The 27,207-nt window shown below is 38.4% G+C and overlaps 2 protein-coding genes across 3 annotated transcripts; one reads left to right on the forward strand and one right to left on the reverse strand.

Moving 5' to 3' along the window:
• Positions 1-13,889: 13,889 nt before the first annotated feature.
• Positions 13,890-19,165, forward strand: LOC126732746 (B3 domain-containing protein Os01g0234100-like). Of its 2 annotated transcripts, none has more exons than XM_050435741.1 (7): positions 13,890-14,319; positions 14,426-14,491; positions 15,281-15,318; positions 15,423-15,576; positions 15,679-15,885; positions 17,997-18,087; positions 18,210-19,165. In XM_050435741.1, exons 1-7 carry the CDS (start codon positions 14,032-14,034, stop codon positions 18,974-18,976), a joined length of 1,611 nt encoding a protein of 536 aa, XP_050291698.1. In that variant the 5' UTR covers positions 13,890-14,031; the 3' UTR covers positions 18,977-19,165. The 2 variants fall into 2 exon arrangements, with proteins under 2 accessions (XP_050291698.1, XP_050291699.1); XM_050435742.1 differs by having other exon boundaries at positions 15,429-15,576.
• Positions 19,166-23,254: 4,089 nt separating this feature from the next.
• On the reverse strand, positions 23,255-24,327 carry LOC126732747 (uncharacterized). Its single transcript, XM_050435743.1, has 2 exons — positions 23,763-24,327; positions 23,255-23,654 (listed from the first exon to the last, which is right to left on the reverse strand). Exons 1-2 carry the CDS (start codon positions 24,228-24,230, stop codon positions 23,640-23,642), a joined length of 483 nt encoding a protein of 160 aa, XP_050291700.1. The 5' UTR covers positions 24,231-24,327; the 3' UTR covers positions 23,255-23,639.
• Between the last annotated feature and the right edge of the window lie 2,880 nt (positions 24,328-27,207).

Genomic DNA, 27,207 nt, shown 5'->3' on the forward strand with positions numbered 1-27,207 from the left:
ATTTAACATATGTGTTAAGAATAAAAAAATATGCAATTCAACAGTTAGATTTTAAAAATATATAATCAATGATAGACATAGGATTTTAAGCTAGTGGGGGTCGGAGTATAAAGGAAAAAAAAAAAAAAAACTTCAAATAGGCATCTATATAGTATTAAAAAATTATAAATACTCAAAATCATTGTTTCTAAATACATTAAGATGCAATCATTTACTGACAAAGACAAAAACAAAAACTAACTAACGTTTTTTTTTTAAAATACTAGGCTGACTAAGACTTTTTTTTTGGTTGAAGTTAGAACATTCATAGTTGTGGTACTAAAAATTTTATCTTTTAGCACCTAAAAAAGCTACTTTTTCTATATTATCACTTCACTTTACAATACATCCAATATCAAATGTTTTATTTTTGTTATCACTTTATTTAAAATAATATAAAAAACTCATTAAAATAATAAAGGAAAAGAGAGAATTTGAATTTTTTAATTGATGGAAGAGATATAATTATAATAAAATATTGTATTTTATTTTAAACAACTTGCTACAATCAACTGGTATATATACCAGTTTACTGTAGTTGTAAAAAATTTAGCTTTACCTTTTCCAATAACACATGATTTTTTGGTTCTTTGGTCGTAAAATAATTTTTTTTTGCTAAAATACAATCACCATTGTAAATATTTTTATTGTTTTTGTTAAGTTTTTAGGTTGGATAGTTGCTATTTAGATGAAGCTAACTAGGCTTATTGAGGAGAAGGGGAATCTAAGGTTTTGGAAGGGGCTCAACTATAAAAATTAAACATATATAATAACTAAAAAAAGTTGGACCTGGGGAGGGGGGGGGGGGGGCCAGGTCCCCTTGGGCCCCCACCTAGGTCCGTCCCTGTATATAATCATGTTAATTTTATTAGTGAGAATTATAATATAAGATAACGAACAAATTTATAACTAAACTTTGTTCTAATATTAATCCATGGGTTATATAGCTGAGGAATCCCGTCAATATAGGGTGAAAAGAAAAGAAAATGAATCCTGCTTAACCAGTGTGAATTGGGTGGCATCCACTTAAGTTAAGTATGTTTTTACAAGTAATCAACGGTCATACATACAACAAAGGATAGCTTCTAGAGATTTTAGGAGGTCATTATAACTTATAACTATATAAGGTGTGTTTGTTTGGAGGTGAAATAGGGTATATGGAAAACTTTGGAGAGAAAATGGGAATGAAAATTTTTTTGGTAGGTGTTTGGTTGGAGGAAGGAGAGGGAAAAAAATTGGTGGGATTCAGGTGTTTTCTCTTTGGGCCCATCAAAATGTTTTTTCTCCAAAATGGAGAGAAAATTTAGTGGGAGGAATTTGTTAGATAAATGACAAAAATGCCCATGTGTACTTGCACATGAGCTTGTCCAATCTGTTACTTTTTTTTTTTTTTTTTTTTCTCTTTTGCTTTCTTTGGTGATTTTTTATTTTTGTTTTTTCTTTAAACGTGATTTTTTTTTTTCTAGGTATGATTTTTTTTTTCCTAATAAATTTGGGTGATTGCTTTTTTTGTCACTTTTTTATTTTATTTTAATAAGGCATCATTTTTTAACAAGGTATATGAGTAAATTTATACAAAGACATTTTTTCCATCCTTCCACTTTTTCACTCCTAACCAAATAAAAATGAGGGAAATTAAAATCTTTTCTATCCCCTTACTTTTCCACTCTCCTACTATTTTCTATCCTCCCACTTTTCCACTCCTCCAACCAAATGGACCTTGGTCGGGTGAAAAAGTGGGATGATGGAAAATTAATGTGAGGATGGAAAAGTAGGATGATAGAAAATATTTGGTTTTTTCTCATGTGTGTTTGGTTGAAGGGGTGGAAAACTTTTTTGTTTGGTTGGAGAGAAAAAGGGGGAGGATGAAAAATGTAGTTTATATAAATTGACTATTATATCCTTATTATATAATATATAAGAAATAGATATATATACACTCATTAAATAATATAAAATTAGCACAAATACATGTAAATTTATATTAATTATTTTATTATTATAATTGTGGGGGCCAGTCAGTCACTAAAATTGTTAAAGTCAAGTTAATTGGGCTTGTGGCCCATCTGAGAACGTAAAGCTGTTCGAGGAGGCCCATATCAGGTTGTAGGGGTGACCAAACGAAAGGAAGAGTAGATATCACGTAAGGTGAGTTCAGTACTCGTCCGAGGACAAAATCCTTCTCAGCAATATGAGTTCGAGGACGAGCAGAACGCCACCTTATTACAAACATACTTCGGAGCTACGTCACCACTAAAAGTGGGATAAGGGACCAAGGGTAAGAAAAAGAAGGCAAACAAATATCTATAATAACAGCTGCCTCCGCATTAATTGCCTCTCAACCAACTCTTTGGCCGCATTAACGTGGAGGTGATGCCTGAACAGTGATGAAGCAGTCTTACAGCTGCTAGTAGGAGGTTCCAGAAGGTGTTAGATGAGACAGAAAGAGATCCCCTGAACCCAACTTACACGTGTGTGGTGAAGATGATATGAAGAAGGCAGTATATAACATGAAAGAAAGCATTGAGAAAGAGGGATCGGAATATCAGGAAACAAAGAGTACTCAGAAGAAAGCCTTAAGAACAAAAGAACTGAACTTGTTTCAAAAGAAAAGATTAATTGTTATAGCTCTGTTAATCCATTTATAAACGTGTGGTTTAGTCGTTTTTCTTTTAAAGTTAACCTAGTTCTTGAACACCCACGCTCTACAAATTTTATTGTTTGGGCCTTTAACGTACGAACCCAATACCAGTTTGGGGTCGTTACAAATTGAGTCCTTACAATTGGCGCCGTCTGTGGGAAGAGCTTGATTTAACTTAAAAGAACTTCGGTGCAACGTTTATGATGGAGGAAGCAGGTCCATACCACTATGCAGCGGGACCACATTAGGAAGATGCCAACCCGCACCAGGCAGAGTCAAGGGGCTCCCAGCATGGTAATCCCCATCGGAGTCCCGAACGGAGAGAAGGCCGTGAGGGGAGTGTGCGCACGACTCATACCACCAAAAGTCACTCTTGTGGGAAGAGTCATGTCTCCCATGCAAAGCATGACGGGAACCTGCAATGTGAGATTGCCGATTTGAAAAGAGAGTTGCATCATGCCCGGCGAGAACGCTCCCCACCTTGCTCCGAACCATCATCCGAGGAGTCGGATGGAGCTAGTTATAGGCGGAGGTCAAGAACTCCACCTAGTGAGACTTTCTCCTATGAAGAGAGCACGACCATCGACATAGGCATAGAAGCCCACCTAGCAGGGGCTTGGGTAACAATGCCATGAACAAAGCATTGAGCCAAGTTTCCAAATCACCCTTCACAAGGAACATAGAAGATGCAGTTCTTCCTCGACGATTCCACCAGCCTACGTTCACCCTGTATGATGGCCGGTCAGACCCAATAGAACACGTTAGCCATTTTAGCCAGAAAATGGCTATCTACTCCAGGGATGAGGCCTTGATGTGTAAGGTCTTTCTATCAAGTTTGGATCCGATGGCGATGAGATGGTTCAATGGCTTAAGGGCCAATTCTATTGAGTCCTTCAAAAAGCTAACCCAAGCTTTTGGCGCTCACTTTATCACTTGCAGCAGGGTTCCTCGGCCTTTGGGATCCTTGTTGACTATGTCTATGCGAGAGGGCGAGACTCTCAAAACTTATTCGGATAGGTACTAGGAAATGTTTAATGAAATAGAAGGAGAGCACGATGATGTGGCCATAAGTACTTTTAAAGTTGGCCTCCCAGCCGATCATGATTTAAGGAAATCCCTAACGGGTAAACCCGTTACCAGTGTACACCAGTTGATGGGCAAGATTGATAAGTACAGAAGAGTAGAGGAGGATCAACTTCAAGGAAAGGGAAAGGCTAAGGTAATCCCTCAAGAGAGGAGGGATTTCAGGTCGGACCGTTATAACAGTAACCGACCCTAGAAAGACTTCGTCGGGCAGTCGGGTTCTGCAGACACCCAAGTGGTTAATGCAGTGTTTCGGGAGCCGGTGCAGCAGGTTTTGGAGAAGATAAAGAATGAACCCTTTTTCAAATGGCCGAACAAGATGGCGGGAGAGCCTAGGAAACATAACCCGAACCTATATTGCCACTATCATTAGGATCATGGGCACACGACGGGTGCAGGAATTTATGAGACCATTTGGAATAGTTGGTCTGAGAAGGGAAATTAAAGCAACTCTTGCATCATTCCAGTGGTAGGGCAAGCCAAACGGGCTCGGAGATGCGTGGGGACGCTTCTTCAAGACTCCCCCTTGGTATGATCAACGTTATCTTTGTTGCCCCAGGGAGGACAGGATCTTGCCCTTCTAGGGTACTGTCGGTGTACCGACCTCCGGCCGAGGATCATTGCCATGCGTCGAAGAGAGCCAGGGTGGACGTCCCCCTGATTCTGGGCTTCTCGGATGAGGACAAGGTTGGGACCATACAGCCCCATAATGATGTTCTGGTGGTCACGCTGAGAATTAGTGGGTACGATGTCAAAAGGGTGATGGTAGATCAAGGTAGCGTTGTGGATATAATATACCCAGATTTGTATAAAGGGCTAGGTCTGAAACTAGAGGATTTAGTAACCTACAGTTCCCCTCTAGTGAGTTTTGAAGGAAGGATGGTCGCTCCGAAATGACTGATCAGGCTACCTGTGCAAGCCGGAATGGATGTGGTGGAGGTGGACTTCATTGTCGTAGACGTTTTCTCTCCATACACGGCTATTATGGACAGACCTTGGCTTCATACCCTGGGAGTGGTCTCGTCTACTTTACATCAGAAAGTGAAGTATCCATTCGGATGCCAAGTGTTGGAGATAGTAGGAAGCCAGGTGGCCACTCGGCAATGCCTAGTAGCGGCTATACAGCATCGGCTAGAGGCAGAGACCTCAGCCACGGCCAATAATGAATTATAGAAATTAAAACCCCCAGCATTACCCTTGGATGTACCAACCGACGAGGTAAAATGTGAAGATTTGGAGAGGGTAACTGTTGCTGATGATCCGGAAAAATTCTTCCAGATTGGGGCTAAGCTACCTTTGCAAGAGAAGGAGAAATTGCTGGAGTTCCTCAGAGCAAATGTAGATGTGTTTGCATGGAACCCATATGAAGCCCCAGGTGTGGATCCGAATTTCATTTGTCATCGACTTAACGTGAATCCCATCGTTATTCCCAAGAGACAGCCACCTCGGCGACCATCGAAAGAGCATGTCGAAGTTGTCAGGAGTGAAGTGGCCAAGCTCAAGCAGGCTGGGGCAATCAAAGAAGTTTTTTATCCTCAATGGTTGGCCAATACGGTGGTGGTAAAAAAGAAGACAGGAAAGTGGCGAGTGTGCGTGGACTTCACGGACCTCAATAAGGCTTGTCCCAAGGATCCATTTCCCATGCCAAAGATAGACCAATTAGTGGATGCAACCGTGGGTCATCATAGGATGAGTTTCTTGGATGCCTTCCAGGGATATCACCAAATACCGCTAGCATCGGATGATCAGGAGAAGACTACTTTTGTCACCCCTATTGGAAACTACCATTACAAAGTGATGCCCTTCGGTTTGAAAAACGTCGGATCTACCTACCAACGGATGATGACTAAAATGTTCAAACCACAACTAGGTAGAAGCATTAAAGTTTATATCGATGACATGGTAGTGAAGAGTAAAGTGGTGTCCGAGCATGTGGAAGATCTCACGAATATCTTCGGAATACTGAGAAAACATAAGTTACGCTTGAATGCTTCAAAGTGTTCCTTTGGTGTAGGCTCCGGGAAGTTCTTGGGGTACACGGTGACTCATAGAGGAATTGAGGTGAACCTAGATCAGATTAAGGCCATCAACGACTTACAAGCACCTCGGCATCCAAAGGAGGTGTAGAAACTAACAGGAATGACTGCTGCTTTGAACCGGTTTATTTCCAGGTCAGCCAAGAGGTGTCGTCCCTTTTTCTGTCTGTTGCATAAGTGGCAAGGATTTGAATGGACCGAGAAATGTGCTGTGGCGTTCCAATAGTTGAAGGAATACCTGTCCAGGCCGCCTATCATGTCTAGTCCTGAGGTGGATGAGGTATTGTTTGCTTATCTAGCAGTTGCCCCCCATGCAGTCAGTTTTGTCTTAATACGAGAGGATAGTGGCGTCCAAAGGCCAGTTTACTATGTAAGCAAGTCCCTTCATGAGGTCGAGGTGAGATACTTATCATTGGAAAAGGCCATCTTGGCGGTAGTCCATGCAACATGTAAACTTCCGCACTACTTTCAGGCCCATACTGTGGTTATCTTGACCCAGTTACCTCTCAAGTCCATACTAAGAAGTGCAGACTACACTGGAAGAATTGCTAAGTGGGGCATAATTCTAGGTGCTTTCGATATCAAGTATATGCCCCGCACCTCTGTGAAAGGCCAAGTCCTTGCCGATCTTGTAGCCGAGTTCGCCAAATGCCCAGAAGAAGCTAATATGAAGCAAGACAACATGGATGAAAAATCGGTTGGTCTAATATCCACACAAGGCAGATCTTCCTGGAGGGTATATGTAGACGGGGCAGCAAACCAACAGGGGGCAGGATTGGGGCTAGTTTTAATATCCCCTAAAGAGATCATCGTTGAGAAGTCCTTGAGGTTGGGGTTCTCGGCTACTAACAATGAAGCAGAGCACGAAGCTTTGTTGATGGGAATGAGTATGGTCCAGAAAATGGGCAAAAAGGTAGCAGAATTATTCTCGGATTCATAATTGGTAGTCGGTCAAGTGAAAGGAGAGCTGGAGGCCCGAGATCCAAGAATGCAGGGGTATTTGAGCCAAGTTAGGCGTATGTAAACAAAGTTTGAGTCTTTCGACTTGTCGCATATTCCCTGAGGTGAAAATACTCACACCGATTCCTTAGCAACCCTTGCCACCTCCTCGGTACAGAATTTTCCGCAGCTAATCATCGTTGAAGATTTGCCTACCCCCACCTCACCAAAAAATGACGTTTGCCAGGTTTATCAAGCCAATCTAGCACCGAGCTGGATGAATCCCATATTGAAATTCCTTGAAAGTGACATCTTGCCCGAAGAGAAAGTAGAAGCTGAGAAAATACGAAGGAAAGCTCCTCGGTACTGGTTATCTGAGGACAAAAAGTTATACAAACGGTCTTTCTCTGGGCCGTACCTGCTCTGTGTACATCTTGAGACGTCAGAGTCAATCCTAGAAGAGCTGCATGAAGGTATTTGTGGAAGTCATACAGGGGGAAGGTCCCTATTACACCGGGCCATCACACAAGGATATTGGTGGCCAAACATGTAGAAGGAAGCGCAGGAGTATGTTAGAAAATGTGACCAGTGCCAAAGATTCGCTCCAAACATCCACCAGCCAGGAGGAATTCTTAACCCTCTCTCCAGCCTTTGGCCTTTTGCTCAATGGGGGCTGGACATTGTCAGCCCTTTTCCTAAAGCCTTAGGAAACAAAAAGTATATGTTGGTCAGCACATATTACTTCACTAAATGGGTCGAAGCTGAACCCTTGGCCAACATCAGAGACGTAGATGTTAAGAAGTTTATTTGGAGGAATATTGTCACGCGATTTGGAACTCCACGCACTCTTATCTCGGATAATGGACTTCAATTTGATAGTAAGGCCTTTAGGCAATACTATTCAGACTTGGGTATAAGAAACAGATATTCTACTCCGGCTTATCCTCAAGGGAATGGGCAAGCTGAAGCTGTTAACAAAGTAATAGTCAATGGACTTAAAAAGAGGCTGGATGATGCAAAAGGAAAATGGGTAGAGGAATTGCCACATGTTCTCTGGACCTATCGAACAATGCCCCGACGTTCAACGGGGGAGACTCCCTTTTCCATGACCTTCGGAGCCGAGGCCGTCATCCCTCTGGAAACTGGATTCCCAACATTAAGGACCAGTACATTTTCCTCGGACAGTAACGATGGGATGTTGGAAAAAAGTTTGGATTTGATCGAAGAGCGAAGGGAGAATGCGATGGTCCAATTGGCTTACTACTAGCATAAACTCAAGCAAGGCTATGATAGTAATATGAAGCTGAGACCACTAACCGTAGGAGATTTGGTGCTGAGGAAAGTTCTGGGGACCACCAAGAATCCAGCTTGAGGAAAATTGGGGCCTAATTGGGAAGGGCCTTATCGGATTATTTCAGTAGCCGGAATAGGAGCCTATTATCTAGAAGACCTAGATGAAAAAGCTGTACTTCATCCTTGGAATGTAAATAATCTCAAGATGTATTATTATTAATAAAATTAGTCCAGTTTGAGTTTTTCTTTTAATTTATGTTAACCATGCATCTTGTGCTCTAACACCTTATGATACGTATTGAAGTGTTAAACAAAAACTAAGTTATGTCAGGTCCTCGAATCACAAACTTAGTGGAAATTAACACCCTATGATATGTATTGAAGTGTTAAACAGAAATTAAGCTATGTTAGGTCCTCGGATCACAAACTTAGTGGAAATTAACACCCTATGATATGTATTGAAGTGTTAAACAGAAACTAAGTTATGTCAGGTCCTCGGATCACAAACTTAGTGGAAATTAACACCCTATGATATGTATTGAAGTGTTAAACAGAAACTAAGTTATGTCAGGTCCTCGGATCATAAACTTAGTGGAAATTAACACCCTATTCTATGTATTGAAGTGTTAAACAGAAACTAAGTTATGTCAGGTCCTTGGATCACAAACTTAGTGGAAATTAACACCCTATGATATGTATTGAAGTGTTAAATAGAAACTAAGTTATGTTAGGTCCTCGGATCACAAACTTAGTGGAAATTAACACCCTATGATATGTATTGAAGTGTTAAACAGAAACTAAGCTATGTCAGGTCCTCGGATTACAAACTTAGTGGAAATTAACACCCTATGATATGTATTGAAGTGTTAAACAGAAACTAAGTTATGTCAGGTCCTCGGATCACAAATTTAGTGGAAATTAACACCCTATGATATGTATTGAAGTGTTAAACAGAAACTAAGTTATAGGTCCTCGGATCACAAACTTAGTGGAAATTAACACCCTATGATATATATTAAAGTGTTAAACAGAAATTAAGTTATGTCAGGTCCTCGGATCACAAACTTAGTGGAAATTAATACCCTATGGTATGTACTGAAGTATTAAATAGGAATCTATGAATATCATTTAATGTACAATCGAAGAATTGAAGACCCAACTTCATTCAACCTTTGAACTTTCCATAAAGTTTCAATTGGCTAGAAAGAATACGTGTGTATCTAAAATGTCTCCCTGAGACTTCGAAGTATTAATGCTTATCACCCATTTTTAATTGCCAATTAGTGATATTTATAAGTAATACTTCCCTATGTAAACAAAAGATAGTCAAAATGAATCCATCCAAATTACAATAAACACGGTGAATAAGTACAAAAATAACGTAAAGCAGCAATAGCAATAAGCAAGTAAACATAAGAGTCCTTACAAAACTTCTAGTCAGATTACAAAACAAGTCCTATTTTTTCAATTTGATTAGGATCTTGGGAGCTTGGCTGGCTGGTTTGTTTGCCTCCGAGGTGGTAACTTCCCTTTTATCCTTAGTAGCTCCCCCAGCTGGCAAGATTGTGGAGGCCAAATCCTGTTGAAAACTTTGGGAGGCCACCTCTGCCTCAGAAGCAGCTGCAGTCTTGTCCGAGGAGGCTTCTGGAGGGGCAGTATTCTCTTTAGCTGGTTCTAGCTGGCTAGGAGGGGGAAGACTTAGAGGCAAAACCTCCTCATTGGTGTTATCAGTTAAGGGAGTGGCTTCAGCTTGATGGGTTGGAAGAGCTGAGGGGCGGATTGCTTCAGGATAGAATACATTCTCTGGCTTCCTCAACTTAGATGAAGCCTCAACCCCAGCTCGGTTAAGGGCCTCATCCCAAGTTTTGGCACAGTAGATGCGGCACACCACTGGCACCTCGGCTCTCAAAGCCTCCTCAGTCTCAGCTATACCGACCTCATAGCCCCTCTGCTCAGCTTCATTCATTGCCTGTTCGGCCTCGGTCTTTGTTTTCTCGGCTTCCTCCCTGGACTTTTCAGCTTACTCCCTCAGCTTTTGAGTTTCCTCCAAGTGCTTTTTAAGGGCTACAACTTGTTCCTGAGCCTTCTTCAGTTCGGCATTTGCCTCACGCAAGCGGTTCCCCTTGTCCTCGGCCTGCTTTTGATAGCCTTCCAAGGCTGAATCAGCGCTCTTGTGAGCTTGCTCCTCAGCAAGTAGCTTTTTCCTTGCATTGGCCAAATTTTGTTCGGATTGGGTCAAAGTCTGTACAGCCGTTGCTCGTTTCTTCCTCTCATCATTTAGCTGATTGGAGCAGATATTGAACATCTCATCTAGTTTGAATGTGTTTTGGATAATCTGTAAGGCAGAGATTAGCACTATAGTCAGTAAAAGCTACATATCAGCGGGTAATGAGCACAAAAAGATAAAAGAAAAGAGTCAGCTTCTTACCATGCTCAAGTATCTTTTGTTGTTGAGGATGAGCTCATTCTCCTCACATTTTTTATTTCGGCCATATCTCTTGGGAGCAACAAGGCTTCCTCTATAGCCGAGGCTACGTGACACCCAATGCCACCGTTGAAGTCCCTAATAGACGCATCATCTCGTAGGGGCTCCCCAGCATGCATGGGCGCTGGTAGCCAGGCTTGAGGCTCAGGAAGTTGAGTGTTAGACCTCTCCTGGCCTCGCTGAGGAAGGTGGCTAGTCTTTTGCTGCTTTGCAGCTTGCTGAGCATCCTCCTCGCGGGTCAGACGGATCTTGCTAGCATCCACCACGTCCTTCCCTTTCTGTTCTCTGCGCCTTTTTAGTTCGGCCGCATCAGCTCTGGCTGACTATTGAGGTTGATGAGAAGGTGGACGAGGAGCAGGGGGGAGACCTGGAGGGAAAAGAAGGAACTTGGGATTGAGTTGATTTTGCCGGCGCATTCTTCCCGAACTGACCTTCCATCAACTCCATCAAACTTCTCTGGGGCTTCCTTTGTATCCCTATCTCGTCGGGATCTTCTTCGGAGCGTATGGATTGATCAAAAATCCCAAAGTCGTCCGAGGAGTCTGAGAGTTCAACAACTTCTTCCTCTTCTTCTTCCTCTTCCTCTTCCTCTCTCTTTTCTACCTCCTCTTCTCTGAGGGTAAGCTGGAATGAAGAGGCTCCTGCCGAGATGTCGGCCACGAAAAGGGGCTCAGTACGGGATGTATCTTGGAGAAGTGGAATACCTTCTGGAACAATGAACCCCTTGAAGGCAACACTGATACAATGAAGCCGAGTGTCGCGGGCTCTGATCATGCACTTCGACGCCTGGAAAGCAAACGATAGAGGGGTGTAGCTGAGGATTAAATGCGCTGCCCGGAGCTAGCCGTCTGCTTCGTTCACGTATATCTCGGCTTTCAATACCTTATCCAAGCTAGCCTTATCGACTAACCTAAGGTTGGGTTTTGTGTAACGTCTATCTGCAAAAATATTGAATTGAAGTGAAGCGTTGTTAGAGATAGGAATACTAAGACTGAAAATAAAAATAAAAAATGTGTATATGTAAACCCAATGTTATGAATTTATGACTGCATTCCCACTTGGTACTCCTTCCTCCATGGGGCATGGCAGACCATCGTGCCATTCCCCAGAGAAGATAAGGAAATCCTCCTTTAGGTTCTTGTTCGAAGTGGGAAGGCACTGAATCAACTTCACCTCGGGATATCTCGACTTGAGATAATACCCCTGCCCCTTCAAGTGGTGGAGATTGTACACCCAATTCACGTCATGATGGGTCAGTTTTAGGTCCATCCTCTCGTTCAAAGCATCTATACTTCCCAAGACTCTAAACATATTTGGGGCACACTAGGTAGGGGATAACCTAAAGAACCTAAAGTAGTTCCTAGTAATACTATCCATAGGGATGGTCATCCCGCCTTCTATGAAGGCAATCATGGGAATAACCACTTCCCCTATTTGTCTAGCGTCGGCCTACTCCCCTTGGGCAGCGTACCTTATACCCACCGTGGAGGGGATCCTATACTTAGAGTGGAAATTTCTGATACCTTCCTCGGACTCAACTAGACATTGAAATGTACTCTTCTTTTTCCCCATTTTTCTAAAGGATTTAGTAGAGAAATTAACGAGTTTAAGATAAAAGTGGTAAAGGTTTTTAGAAGACTTACAGGTTTGAAAGAGGGACCTCAGACAAGATTTGAGTATTTGTAAACACCAGGAAAACAACGAAAAAGGAGAAAGGCAGGTTCAATGTATGAGCTCTAGAACTGTGTGATCACTGAAGGTAAGAAAGAGAATTGATTTGAGAACGCCTTTATAGTCGTGTAGAAATCATGAGCGGTAAAATTCCCGCTCGCGAAACGAGATGGGCCCCCTACCGTTCGATTTACATCTCACCATTGAGCGTAGGAGACAAGGGCGTCGCCAAAATTTAATGCTGTCACGATCGGGGTGCTGAAGCGTCAGAAGCATGCCCCAAAACATGAACGGGTATGGGCTTATGACATCAAAATCCATATTTTCTTCCAAGGAGTCGAAAAGCAAGATTTTGAGGGGCTATTGTGGGGGCCATTCAGTCACTAAAATTGTTAAAGTCTAGTTAATTGGGCCTGTGGCCCATCCGAGGATGTAAAGTTGTCCAAGGAGGCCCATATCAGGTTGTAGGGGTGACCAAACGAAAGGAAGAGTAGATATCACATAAGGTGAGTTCAGTACTCGTCCGAGGACAAAATCCTTCTCGGCAATATGAGTCCGAGGACGACCAGAACGCCACCTTGTTACAAACATACTTCGGAGCTACGTCACTACTAAAAGTGGGATAAGGGACCAAGGGTAAGAAAGAGAATGCAAACAAATATCTATAACAACAGCTGCCTCCGCATTAATTGCCTCTCAACCAACTTTCTGGCCGCATTAATGTGGAAGTGATGCCTGAACAGTGATGAAGCAGTCTTACAGCTGCTAGTAGGAGGTTCCAGAAGGTGTTAGATGGGACAGAAAGAGATCCCCTGAACCCAACTTACACGTGTGTGGTGAAGATGATATAAAGAAGGCAGTATATAACATGAAAGAAAGCATTGAGAAAGAGGGATCAGAACATCAGGAAACAAAGAGTACTCAGAAGAAAGCCTTAAGAACAAAAGAACTGAACTTGTTTCAAAAGAAAAGATTAATTGTTATAGCTCTGTTAATCCATCTATAAGCGTGTGGTTTAGTCGTTTTTCTTTTAGAGTTAACCTAGTTCTTGAACACCCACGCTCTACAAATTTTATTGTTTGGGCCTTTAACGTACGAACCCAATACCAATTTAGGGTGGTTAAATTTGAGTCCTTACAATAATAATTTAAAATTTATGGCTCCTTCCCTCAGAAGACAATTTCCAAAAAAAAATAGAATGACATAACAAACAACTATTGGCTTGCACTTTTTGTGTATATTGTTTAGTTATATTATATACGTGTTGTGTGAAGACCTTTGGGATTAATGAGAAAAAATAATAATAATCATTTACAGGTGAGATGAATAAAGTGAGGGATAGGTGAGATAAATAAAGTGAAGGTATTTGTGTAAAGTATATTATTTAGCACTTTTTTCTCCCAATTTTTCTCCCAAATTGAGAGGATAAAAAAATGTGAGCTTGGAGAAAAAATTTTCCTCCCCATTTTCTGTCTCTCTTGTTTTCTCTTTTAAATCAAACAATAAAAAATATTATTTTTCACCATATTTTTCATCTCCTGTTTTCACCCCAACTAGTCATATCCTAAATCTCCTGCCAAAAGAGAAAGGGTTTGCTCATTTTATCTCACTAATTCAACAGTTAAACGGTCATTTTTCCTAACCACACCTCTCTCTCTCTCTCTCTCTAAGCAAGCCACTATTAAGTATTAACTCGTTTTCCAATGACAACGAGGCATTAACTCGTTACGGGCATTTTTTTACGGTCCTCTCTCTCTTTTTCTCTCTCCCTCGCTCTCTTTTCCCTTTTCAGATACCAAGTTACCAAATATTGATAGCTGTAACTAATTAATTGTAATTTGTAAATGCTAAAAATTTTTAAAACTAAAAACAATTTGGTGATTATGGATCAAAAGGCTAAGAGGGAAATGGAAGAGAGAGGAGAGGAGGCGGCGGAGGAAAAGGAAAAGCAAGGTCCGGAAACGACGTCGGGCGCGGCGGAGGAGGCGGACGATGTAACTCTGGCGGAGCTGTCGCTGTCCAGAATGCCCAAGTTAAAGCCCAAGCACAAGCCCAAGCCCAAGCCCATGCCCATGCCCAAGTCCAATCTCAATCCCGATTCAAATTCCATCGTGCCCATTTCTTCCTCATCGGTTTGCCTTTCTTTCCTTGTGTTTTTGTTTTGATTATTTATGTTAATTTTTTTTTTTTTTTTTTTTGTGTGATGGTTTTGGTGCATTGTTTTTGTTTTGTGGACAGCCCAAGCCAATAGAGAAAAAATCAAAAAACAAGAAGGAGAATGCGGTTTCCAAATTTAATAACAGTGTAAGAAAAATAAACCAAATATTAATTTGCGTTATTTTGGTTTCTGCATTTCATACTACTTTTCTTGCATTGCAAGGCAAAGAAATTTTTTTTTTTTTTTTTTTCAATGTGCCTGTGGTTTGAAACAGCTTTAAAATCTGTGTCTGATCGAATTATGCGTGCATGAGTGTCATCTTGGTTGAGTTGTAATTGTGAAATGACTTCACAAGATCAAGTTTTAAGAATCTACTCAAGAGAAGAGAAGGAAGTCTCTGGATTTTCGGCTCCTTTCAATCGAGTCTCGATTGATTGAAACTTGAAAGTTTCTTTCGAAACAGGCCTCTCGATTGAGGGCTTTTGCTTGATCAAGATGCAGAAAGTCTGATTAAATTTTTTAGTTTAGGTTGTTTAAGTAGGCTGGTGTCTAGTAAACTTGCTCGATTCACCTCTAATTCTACATGTCAACACTGTGGTGTCCGCGTCGCTGGTCATACTAGGTCCAAGTACTTGTCACAAGCATGGCTGGTTGTAGTTTTCACTTGCACAATATGCCCTAATTAATTTTAAGTGTTCTCTATGCCAATGTCTACTTTGTGCTAAGGGCAATTTAACTGTCAATGTCTCCTTCCAATCGCTCTTTCTTTTTCTATGTGAATTGGGTATGACCGTTTTGTTTTTGTTTATGTTTTTCGTAGCTTAATTTAATGTTCTTTGATTTTCTGTAACAAAAGTTGTACAAATGAGATGGAATTGTTCTTTTACAAATTGGAAAGTATCAATTAATGGGAAGTTTTACAAATGCCTGGGCAGGATGTATTGAGTGTGAATCACGTAGAGATGATTGCAAGGTCAGTGAGCCATCTTAAATTGATATTTCATGTAATTTAATATTTGCTGTTTGTGATTTGTTGATATACTTTATGACAATATTGTTTATATGCTTCACTTGAAGCTGTAGAATAGGTAAGCACACATTTGATGGACGTGGTGGAGCCTTGTCGTCTGCTTTGATACGAGCAGAAGAAGTTCAGTCAAATCTACAACATGAATACCCTAGCTTTGTCAAATCATTGGTCAGATCACATGTTGCTAGTTGTTTTTGGATGGTGAGCTCTGTTGAAATTGCATGAATTGTTGAATTTGAACTAGGCTGATAACATTGATGGAAGCATTGCATTATATATAATTCTTAAACCACAAAATAACAGGGGCTTCCAGGAAAGTTCTGTAAGGCTCATTTACCAGATAAGGATACTGCAATCACTTTGGAAGATGAAGGTGGAAAACAATATGTATTGAAATACATTGCATACAAGACAGGATTGAGTGCTGGCTGGAGACAGTTTTCTGCTGCACACAATTTGCTCGAGGGAGATGTTTTGGTCTTCCAATTAGTTGAACCTACCAAATTTAAGGTGACAATTTAATATTTAAATTTTATAATTATACTGACTGTTCTTTCAGTACTTCAAGATATTTTAATAATATGCCAAGACAACATAATCATTAAATATTGTATCAGTGATATGCATAGAATTTGTTGTCTTATGTAGTCTCTATTTACATGTTAATTCGGTAAACATTGGTCAAAGTAGAAAGTCTGGCACGTTGGAGAGTGAGTGCATTTTCAGATAATACTAAAAATGTTTCCTATCATAATTACATTAAAATTTTTTATTATTTGGAAATAAAGAAAATTATTCCAAAGGGATGAGAGTGCATCAGGTACATATCACAATGGATAGGTGACGTGTACTGCCACCCTTGCTTGTGAATTTCTTAGGGACAAGAAGCTTCCACTGGTTTTGGCTTGTATGGACGATAAGCTTTCCAATATAGTTGATGAGTTTGCTTTCCACTTCCTATATGATATATTTGAGGCAGTTGGCTTAACTATCTCTCTGTTTGTAAGAGAAAATAATAAAGTGAGTGAAGGACACTTCCTCTGTACCTTTTTTTTTTTTTTTTTTTTTTTTTTTTTTGTTTTCTGCAAGATTAGTCTGGATATTGGCATTTAGTTCACACACACACACAGATATTGGCATTTGAACCTGTGATCACAACCTCCACCGTGTTCTTGTAGGGTGAGAGGTTCTGTTGAGCCAAAGCTAAGCACTAATATGAGGATATCAAACACCATGAAATCAATTATAAAACATCATTGTTGGCAGGGCTTACTCTACGCCCTGCATTCAATATTTTCACTGCCTTACGTGGGAAAGCTATGAACATATATATCCATTAATCAGGCCAACCAAGTCATATTTTTCTGAAAGTGAATTGGAAAAGAAAAAGAAAAGGTCTTACCAGGATCAACAAGGTTAAAATCACCAAAGTTTTTGGGTTTCTTAAAGGGGGGACCTTGTGTCCAGTGGCCAGTGCCACTGGACACAAGCCAAACCCTTGGCCACTGGACACAAGCCAAACCCTTTCTTCAAAACCTTAATCATAGCATAGGCAGGGGAATAAGGGAAAGTGAGGGAACATTTATGCTTTGTATGTTTCTGTAATTGAAATGCTAAGAATATGATTTATAGAAAAGTGGTTTTTTTTTTTTAATAATTAGTATGAATCACAGAAAAGTATGATTGGAGGGCTATCTTCTATCTGCATTAGTAGCTATTTGATGTGACAAGGGAATGACTTAAATAACATGGATAGCAGTTTGCTGACAGATAAATTTTATGTATTAGGGACATGTACAAAGCTGCATTTTGAGTGAATGTCTGTTAACTACCGTTCAACTTAACAGTGTGACAAGGGAAGGACCTAAATAATATGGATCAGAGTTCGCTGACACAGAAATTTTATTTATTAGGGAAATGTACAAAGCTGTATATTAATTTAAACTTTGTTGACTACTGTTAACTTAACAACCATCAGCGGAGAAATTAAGCAATTAACCTACTTGGATTGATTTTCCCCAGCTTTGAAGAGGGAGAAATGGTGTTTTGGGAAAAGCCACTCTACCACTCTGTAGGACATGGGAGCTTCTAAAGGAGAACATTGGGTCTCAATATAGTCAATACCGAGTCTTATCTGCTGCCAAACAAACATGGTAGCTGACAGGATGGTTTATATGGATTATATGTTTTTTTTTTCCTGAATATATCGATTTTAAGTTAGCCCAAGGCTTTTGAAACTAACACTTTCACATCTCTCATCCATAGGACAAAGACTTGTGGTTAGTAGTTAGGAGCAGCCTTTCCTTGTTAAATTTGTTCTGTTTGCTGATTTGCTTATAATTTAACCCTAATTAAAAACTTTTTTTTTTTTTTTTTTTTTAAAGTTTGGAGAGAAAGGAGTAAGAAAAAGAAAAAAAAAACTTAGCAAATGAAAAAAGGAACAGAATCTTTTGTGTAATTTCCAATGTTGTCATTCTGATAATTCAGTAGCAATTCTTATATTATAATTATGTACAATAGAAAATTGCAATTTCAATATACTTCTCTTTTTGTTATAATGATAATTCAGCACCGACTGTAAGTTTACTGTTTTTGTAATATATATAAACCTCTATGTTTAGGTTTACATAATACGGCCAAATGATTTTACTGAAGTGGATGGGGCTCTTGGCCTCCTAACTTTGGATGCTCAGACAAAACAAAATGATGCAGGCAAGTACACTGATGTCTATGTTTAAAAATTTTAGTGCCATCCATGTATCTCAGAGACTATTACATTTCATTTTATATTCATCAATGTTTGCACCGTTTTCCTTGGATGTCCTTATACTCAGATAAGTATAATGCGGAGATAGGTACAATAGCTTCCAGTAATACAGACAAGAAACGGCCAACAACTCTTCCTAATTATGTCGTCAAGAGGAAAAAGAAAAGGTCTGGCCTGCAAAGATCTATACCATACCTCAGGCAGCTAGCAGAACAATCTGAAAATGATAGTGAAGAGGTTGGTTCAGAAGTTTTGGGAGGCTCTAAGTTGTCTGGGCCACCTGTTCAATTCAAAGACATCAAAAGTTTTGTGCGTTTCAACATTCTAGTAGATGGAATGCCCATAGATTCTGAGTTGTCGGAGGATATACGGAGGAAATACTTCAAGCTCTGCAACAGTCAGAATGCATTTCTTCATGACAGTCTAGTCAAGGGCATTAATTATAATTTGATTGTTGGAATTATTTTAGAGACCGTTAATATTGCCGATGCCATAAAAGCTAGCAAGCTTACCACCACTCGTGAAGAATTTTCTAGTTGGGACCAGACTTTGAAAGCCTTTGAGCAATTGGGTATGAATGTTAGATTCTTACGTTCTCGGCTACGACGGATCATAAGCCTTGCCTATGAATCGGAAGGTGCCAAAAGCACAAGGACCTACTTAGAAGCTCGAAATGAACAAAGTCGCACAGAAGATGAGATAAGGAATATTGAAGGAAAACTTGCGGAATTAAAGGAGGCCTGTGATGGATTCGGTGCTTATATTGAGAGCCTTAAGTCAAAATCTGCACTCTATGAGCACAAATTCCGGCAAGAGGTTACTGCTCCCTGGTGACATCGTCCACTTGCTAATGTGATAATGCCTTCAAAGCTAGTAATATCTTGCCATGCCACAGTCTTAACACTTCATGGTGTTTTCAATTAGACGTCCAGATTTCAAATCTCTCATTCCCACATATGTTATTATAAAAATATATATATATATATATATATATATATCTTGCTATGGTAGGCTTTGTGACAATGAGTTTTTATGATATTTAGTGGGTTAAACGTCCAGGAAACTTGCCCAAACTCTGGTCTGGAATCTATTGTTGTAGGACGAAAATTTTCTCACTTCTCATGCATGGGAAACCATGAGCCTTAAAAAAAAAAAAATTATAATTTTTTTTTTAGAAAAGGAAACATGGTGTTTAGAATCGGAATTTGCAAGGAACCTGTTTGATCATAGTTGACTTGTTCAGTTTTTTTGGGCAGCATTTTGCGATGAATGGCAAAATATATGGTAGGGTAATATAGAACTATAGAAGTGTCAACGAACTTATTGGCCCATTTTACAATCTAAAGAATGAATTTTTTCTTTTAACGAAAAAGGAGTCAAACCAACAATTATTTAGTAGTTTTGGTCTTCACGCCGGTTATTTATTTATTTCTTTTTTCTTTTTTATGTACAATTTTTTTAATGGTATAAGTGTATAACTATATTTTTCTCAATCTTAATTTTTAAGTAAAATAAGTCAAAAATAGATTGCAATTGGGATAAATTATGATGAAAAGGACCGTTTAATTAATGAAAAGTTTTGTTAGGATGAGCCCACTGATGGATGGAGCTTGTGGATGAGCACAACCATAGTTGACAAGTTGTCCCCAAACAGGGAAGTGTGACATTTGGGGCAAAAATGATTCTTGCCATAATTAGGGTAATTAATTCCTTCCAATTTCGCCATGATGGAAATACCAACACCCATTTGGGCCACAACCAATGTAATGAATAAAATTGAGGAGCAACATGTGCCATTTTCAATTTTGGTAAATATGTTATCAAAATGAGATATGAGATAAGGAAAATGCTAAAACTATGAATTATTTTACAAAATTTGTTACAAACTATTAATGTTAATAATGAGCTTAGATAAGAACCAGTAATAATTTGCTACATTAGAGACTTGTATAAATATTGTAAAATAGTTTTTTTTTTTAGCATTATTTATAAGATAATCACCAATACTAAACATTTCTTAATAAAGATGATTGCATATTGATACCAACTAAGTCTAGAGGTCTAGGCTCTCAAAAAAGAAAAAGAAAAAAGAGTCTAGAGGTTTTCTTTCAAGGTCATCACCACCAAATTAGTCACACAATGGAAGCATATATAAAATCTTAATTACCATATGTTTTTATTCCCCATATCTTAGGTGTATGATTTAAGGCATTTGGTCATGTTGTGGGGAGTGAAATTATTAAACAATCACAAATTGCCACGTCATCCAACCAAGTTTATGTTGTTCTTTCAAAATGGCTAATTACAAAATACCACATGCTATTTAGTGGATTTTGTAGTCATTATTTAGGAACTGATAGAAATTTACCAAGTGTCACTGAATAAAAATGATAAAAAATATATTTAAGAGCCAATCACATGTCTATACGTGTTGATAATTTGATTTAAAATGAGGCTCTCATCAGAGATGTCTTTAAATTTTTTCAAGACTGCTATAAATAGAGACCTTCATCAATTTCGTAGAAGGATATTAAAAAGTCTTGAAGTTACGTTGAAGCTCCAAAACCTCCAAAAACTTCAATTGTTGACCACTGTTAGATTCAAGTTCCAAAACCCCAAAGAATTTCTACATCAAAATCTTCGAATACAAAGAACAATCAAAGAACATTAATCCCTCTTCAAAAAAAGAAAAAAGAAAAAAGAAAAATAAAAAGAACACTAATCTCTCCAAGCCTTAAAGTTTATTGGAAGTAAGCTCTAAAGACTCCAAGAATTTTAAGAATTTCATCCTTTGAAACTCTATTAGATCAAGCTCCAAAGCTTGAAAAACTTTTACATCAAGATCTTTGAATACAAAGAAAATTCATTCAAGATATCATTCTAAATCTTAGAGTTGTACTGGAATCAAGCTCCAAGGCCTCCAGAAACTCTAGGGACTCTAATCCTTTAAAGTTTTATTGGATTCAAGCTCTAAAGCTTCAAATAACATCTACCCCAAATCTTCAAAGACAAATAATGCTCAAACAAGCATACAACTAGAGATTCATCACAATTATGTTACAAAGACATTTAAATTCGTTTTTTAATCAAAGTAGATGACATTTTGTGTTTGAATCAAAACTGCACTGGCACTATCCTTGAGTCGAAGACTTTTCCAAAGAGACTAAATCAATGGATTATTTTGTTGGAATAAAATCTAAGTAGAGAGGATTGCACCCACTTATTCATAAATACAAATTTACATTTGTAAAACATTTTCAACTATCTGATTTCTAATCTTGAAATTTTATGTTTACACAAGTCATGTCGATACTCAATATGATAAATCTAGGATAGACTCAATTTCACAACTTATTGAAATTGTCAATTATGAGTAATGGACAACTATAAATTTTTTTGTTCTCCCACAATGAGAATTGAGAGTGTGCTAGGGTAGTCATGGTCCGAAATGGCCCAAGCCTTGCCTCTGAAGGCTCTCCTAAAGCCCAAGCAAGCTGAGGGTTTAAGAAAATGCCTTGGGGAACTCCACCTGCCAAAAACGAGACTTGACATCAGGCACAAGACTCACCTCAATGACAGGAAAATGGGTCCCCCCCCCCCCCTGACATGTGATTTGATATGGAGGAACAGTAGCCTAAATCTAGGGGAGCACCAAAACCACGGGAATGGAATGACCCACTGACACACCTGAGATTCCTTCATCATGGCTCCCCCAATAACACGAGCCTATAAAAAGGAGCTTGGGGGGGGGGGGGGGGAGGGTGGAGGAAAGAGGTTGGAAACAAAACAGGAGAGGGATACACGAGAGAAAAGTGAGAACACAGCCTTATGAATAGAGGTTTTGCTCGAACCTTTGAAGGGGAACTCGGCTATAACTAAGCCTTTTTAGCTAGGCTTAATTCGAAGTAGGCTAACAGAAAAATAGAATTAGGGTGTGATCCATCATAGCATGAATCACTTCAAGGATCTCCCATTGTGAGCTAAACCCAATCCAAAATACAAATAAATTGGAGGTTTGAGCCCAACCAGCCCCGGGCCGTTAGGAAATAGCCACCACACTCATCATTACAGTAAATAATAAAATTAGGGGTACGTTTGGTATGCTGTAATAGCTCTTGTAATGGAATAGTTATTCATGTATAATATCAATTCGGTCATTTGGTTACATCTTTATTACATGGATTAGTTATTACATTGGAATAATTATTCTTCAATTTGAAGAATAGTTATTCCTCTTTAAAGTGGATGTAATAACTATTCCTTAGTGCATATAATAGGTTTTAAAATTAATATATTTCCAAAAATATAAAGTTTCCTTATACATCATCTTTTACAAGCTTTCTATATGTAACAACCAAACTTATAAATAGTAATACTTATTCTATTATAATGTCTTCAATTCCCTGTAATAAAGATTATTATTCCTAATGTAATCTACATTCAGTGTACCAAATGTACCAGGTGTAAAATTAGATGTCTTTAGATTTATTTTCTTCTATAATCCAAAGAATCACGTTAAAAAGGTCGCAAATATGGGGAAAAAAAGAATTATAGGTATAATGCTTATTAGTTATTACTTTGTCATGTCCTCTCCGTCCTGCACTCCCCTGTTGGCAATGGTGGTAAAAGAACTCGCAATGGACAGGCAAGTAGGAACAGAGATACAGTAGGGTTGGTGCGTGTTTCTAAAATGTTTAAAACTTAAGACGTTGATGGTTTGACCATTCAAATATTATCCGATTTAGGGCCAGACCATCTCTGTGGCCAGACCCGGTCCCCAATGCACTGAGATCAGATTTTGATTTTTATTTATTTATTTATTTACAAGATGAACAGCCATGGCTTAGCTGTCACATTTATAGTCCCCATTAAACTATCTGAACCCTTCCTCAAGGGTGATTTCTTTTTTCTTTGTCAAAAAAGTGTTTTGACTGAGAGTAAGTAGCTAGGGTTAAGATTTTCATCACAAAATTAAGGAAAAAGTTAAAGAAGAGAAAATCTTGGAATCTTGGAAAGTTGGGAAACATAATCAATGAAGGCCCTGCCTCTTTCTGTGCACAAAAACAAATTCTGACTTACACTCCCAATTTCCAAAAGTTAAGATCCAAAAGGTAAGATACATAACATGCACGATTGATTTCTAGTCAAAATAAGATCCTCTTTGCTTAGGAAGAATTACAAATTAACAAGACAGATCACATATCATATCATTGATCAAACCATGACACAGGAATTCAACCGCAAACATTTTGTACAGTAAACATCTAGACACTCTTACTCCTACTTCCTAGAGAGTTCAAAAGAAAAAGTAAAAACAGTCAATCCCAGATCACAAAGAAAGCCCACTAAAGCAGATCAGGACCTCTAAATTTTGCCCTAAAACACCCCTATCTTCCTTCCCAAAACTACAAAAAAATTGCCGCATTAGCTTTACGTATCTATCACCTTCAACAATAACACTATAACCCAATCTCCACTTTCCTGTAACTTGACCTCCTTAATTCAACTGCTCCTGAAAAAATAAACAAAAAATGAAGAACCTAATGAGACAAAACTCAAAATAAAGAAAATAGAATAAAAAGTATGTTTGTGTGTGTGTAAGTGTATTTTTTTTTCTCACCTGTGAAGTGTGGCCAACATGGGCGTCCTCATGAACCAAACTAGACCTTTTATTTTCAACAGATCCTTCACCCTTATCAGCTTTCTTGGAACCAATGTGGGTCGATCTCTTCAGACCCAGAAGCCCTTTCCACCTCGTGGAACCCTTCGGTGGCCTAGACGACACGTCGTCATCATCACCAAGAAGAAGCTCATCCCTCAAAGTTGTGGTTCTCTGCATTTGGTTGTTGTTATTGTCCTTGAAAGGCAAGAACCTGCCTTTGCAGAAAAGCTCGTCAGCGCTCATCATGGAATAGTTTGACACTGAAAATTCGAAGTCTGAGGACACTGGTGCTGAGGCTGAGCCTCTTTCTTGCTTTGTGGTCTGCTGGACATCGACGAAGTCACTGGAGAAGGAGATTCTTGGGCTCATAGGAGCATAGTGGTGACCCTTATTGTGCTCGGAATTATACATGTCTAAGCATGCCATGGACTTTCAAACTAACATGGAAAAGAAAATAGTGAGTGAAGGAATAGCACAATGAATGAACCCTAATAAATTCTATTCGGACCCTCTTCCATTGTAGATAGATGTTTGTATTTATATACAATAAAAAAAAAGTTATAGAGATTGATGGTTTTTTATTTTTATTTTTTACTTTCTTGCATTATCACATGCCATGATAACAATTTTAAATTTTTTGTCTTGACATGTTAAATTTCCATTTAAATGACATCCATTCTTTGCGGTACAAAAATGTCACTGTCTTCATTGGATGATAGTGAAGTTGCTAAGAAGCTCTCTCCTTCATTCTATCCCAAAATAATTAATATAAATAAAAATCTTAGAATAGTAAAAAGCTTTCCCTTTTTTACTGGAATCCCCTTATGTTCCACGTTTTAGGTAATGAAATACTGGAGATTTTATGAAGTTTCCAAGAAAAATATGCCTTCTAACTTTAAACTTTACACTTTTTTCACAGGACGTGGTCAAAGATTCTTGATATTTGTCATTATATTAGTACTATAGTACTCTTCGGACGTTGGTGTAAGAGGAGCAATCCAATCTTATCAAGATTCTAAGCGGGTCATTATTGCTTACCATAATACCATGCATATGGAAATCCAACGGCTAGAAATGATGCAGGGTTATATCAACTTTTTTTTTTTTTTTTTTTTTTTTTTTTGGGCCAGCAGGGTTATATCAACTGAATCATACTTTCACAAGAGTGGTAATATTAACAGTGATGACAAAGCCCGCATGCACTATTTTTTACTAACTTGGTCCGAAAATGTGAAAAATATGAAAAGTAAATTTTTTTTTAAAAAAAAAAGGGAATCAAAGTGGGACAGGCAGGCAGAGATACGAAAGTCAGTTTAATGCAATGGACAGAGAAGGAAATATGAAATATATGGATGGAGGACGAAAGAGATTTTATTTATTATATATGGGATCGATGTCATGCATGTAGCTAGCCAGGTTTAAGAAGTTGATAACTGTCTTTGTTGCAGGCATGGAAAGCAACAGAACTCACATTCAAAAGGCAAATAATATTGGTGTTGAAAAACTGAGATAAGAATTTTATAGTGAATTTTAATTCTTCATAGTTAAAGTTTGAGAGAGAGAGAGAGAGAGAGAGAGAGAGGGCACAGAGGCAGAGTGCAGAGTCCAGAAGGGGTTGGCATGCATTGGCCTTGTTGACCGAGCTTTGACCATTAGTAAAATTTGGCAGTGAATGAGCTGGCGATACAGACGGCTCAAAGGTTCCACGTGATATCACCCTGTGCCTTCCTTCGATAAAAATAAATATTAATATCATTGGCAAAACAAGAAGAAGATTATTTCCTTCCTATCAAAGAAAAATAGTTTAAGATAATTTTGCTTTTCTATGTTTAGATTTCTTTTTTCCTTTTGGTAAATGTAAAAATTAGTTAGGAGAGTGTAATTTTTCTATTTGAGCGATATTATAGTAATCTTTAACCGCTCTAGACTAAATCTTCAATTATGGTGAAATATAAGGAATACCGAACACCAACAAGTTGCTAGTAGAGGAAAGGAGACTCAAATTACAGATGTTTTGCATGGCCCAAGGCTCTTTCCACCGTACCACCAAACAAGTTGGTTGTTTAGATTTCTCGTACATTAGGTTCTTACCTGTAACATCCAATCATGATAACTAAAGATTATTTCTAAATTTAATTTTCTCAAACCATTCATAAATGTTCTTATTAGTGATTATATGTACTATAAAATCTAACAGGAAGGTAAAAAAGAAAAAGAAAAAGAAGAAGTCAAAAACAGAGGGAAAAATGAAGTAAACTAAGCCACTAGTATTGGCCGAACCAGACGGAGATTAATACTGCTTTGATGACCAAATGTTCGCATTGTAGAACATGTCGGAAGATTAAAGGGAAGTGGGGCTATTAGGATTTTAGAATGACCCCATTATATTAACTTCAACATTAAAGACAAGGCTGTCATTCACATGGCTTAAATTCAAGTGGCTCAGCCAAATAGAGATAGGACATGTGGTAGCTAGATTCTTACGAATCAGTGCCTACAATTGGGAACCAGTCAAAACGCAACGGAATCAGCAAAGTAATTTGACCAGAAAAAATTGAAAAACAAAGAATCAGCATGCTATAGAGCAAGCAAGGTTTTGGGATTTTCTTTTTCATCCATTGTTTGGTCTCCCACCTTGTTAGCAAGAACTAGGGTCTTTCGAATGTTATGATTAATGATACTATTAGTACTTGTTTTGTAGGCTTTAATGTATAGTTTATTTTCTTATTAGCTCATTTTCCAATATCAGATCCAAAGGAAAAGAAAATCAATTTTCTAATCTTGGGTGCAAGTTTATGCTTCATGTTATAAGTGGCTTAAGTACGGAGGTGTACCAGCCACAAGTCTGGCAAAGTCACAACGGTAGCATATTCATAAAACTTCACCTTATAAATGTGGTAACTCTCATTAAAATTTAATATATATTCTTTGAAAGAAATAAATTCTATTAAATATTCTCTCCAACACTTCATTATTAACTAATCTCAAATAGTTTCTCGAAAAAAAAATCTCAAATTAATCAATAGCTTAAACTTTTTTTTTTTTTTTTTGAGAAGTAGCCCCTAGAATGTGAGGGTATTGTTCATTAATCAAACATAAATCACAGTTGTAAACATAAAAAATATCAGGAAGAACAAGTTCTATCCAGACAAGAAAAGGACTACAAATAGCCCTTCTACCGAACCTATGATTACACAATTCCTTTGTCTTCTAATATGGTAAAAAGAAATATCTCTAAGAGAAGAGCTAAGAAACTTAGGATATGTTTGGTAATGATTTTTGTTTTCTATTTTTAAAAACTTGTTTTTGGAAATATAAAGAAAAAACAATTTTCTTATAATTTTGAAATAAAAAACATGTTTGGTTAGTTGAAATTAAAAAAAAAAAGTTTTTTGAAGAAAAA

Source organism: Quercus robur, chromosome 6, assembly GCF_932294415.1.
Source record: "Quercus robur chromosome 6, dhQueRobu3.1, whole genome shotgun sequence".
NCBI classification, from domain to species: Eukaryota; Viridiplantae; Streptophyta; class Magnoliopsida; order Fagales; family Fagaceae; genus Quercus; species Quercus robur.

Excerpts from the sequence above, each read along its gene's own strand:
- LOC126732746 (XM_050435741.1), top strand. The coding sequence starts at position 14,032 with ATGCTAAAAATTTTTAAAACTAAAAACAATTTGGTGATTATGGATCAA. Across the intron at positions 14,320-14,425 it reads TGCCCATTTCTTCCTCATCG|CCCAAGCCAATAGAGAAAAA; the intron begins GTTTGCCTTTCT and ends TTTTGTGGACAG. Across the intron at positions 14,492-15,280 it reads TTTCCAAATTTAATAACAGT|GATGTATTGAGTGTGAATCA; the intron begins GTAAGAAAAATA and ends ATGCCTGGGCAG.
- LOC126732747 (XM_050435743.1), bottom strand. The coding sequence starts at position 24,230 with ATGGCATGCTTAGACATGTATAATTCCGAGCACAATAAGGGTCACCAC.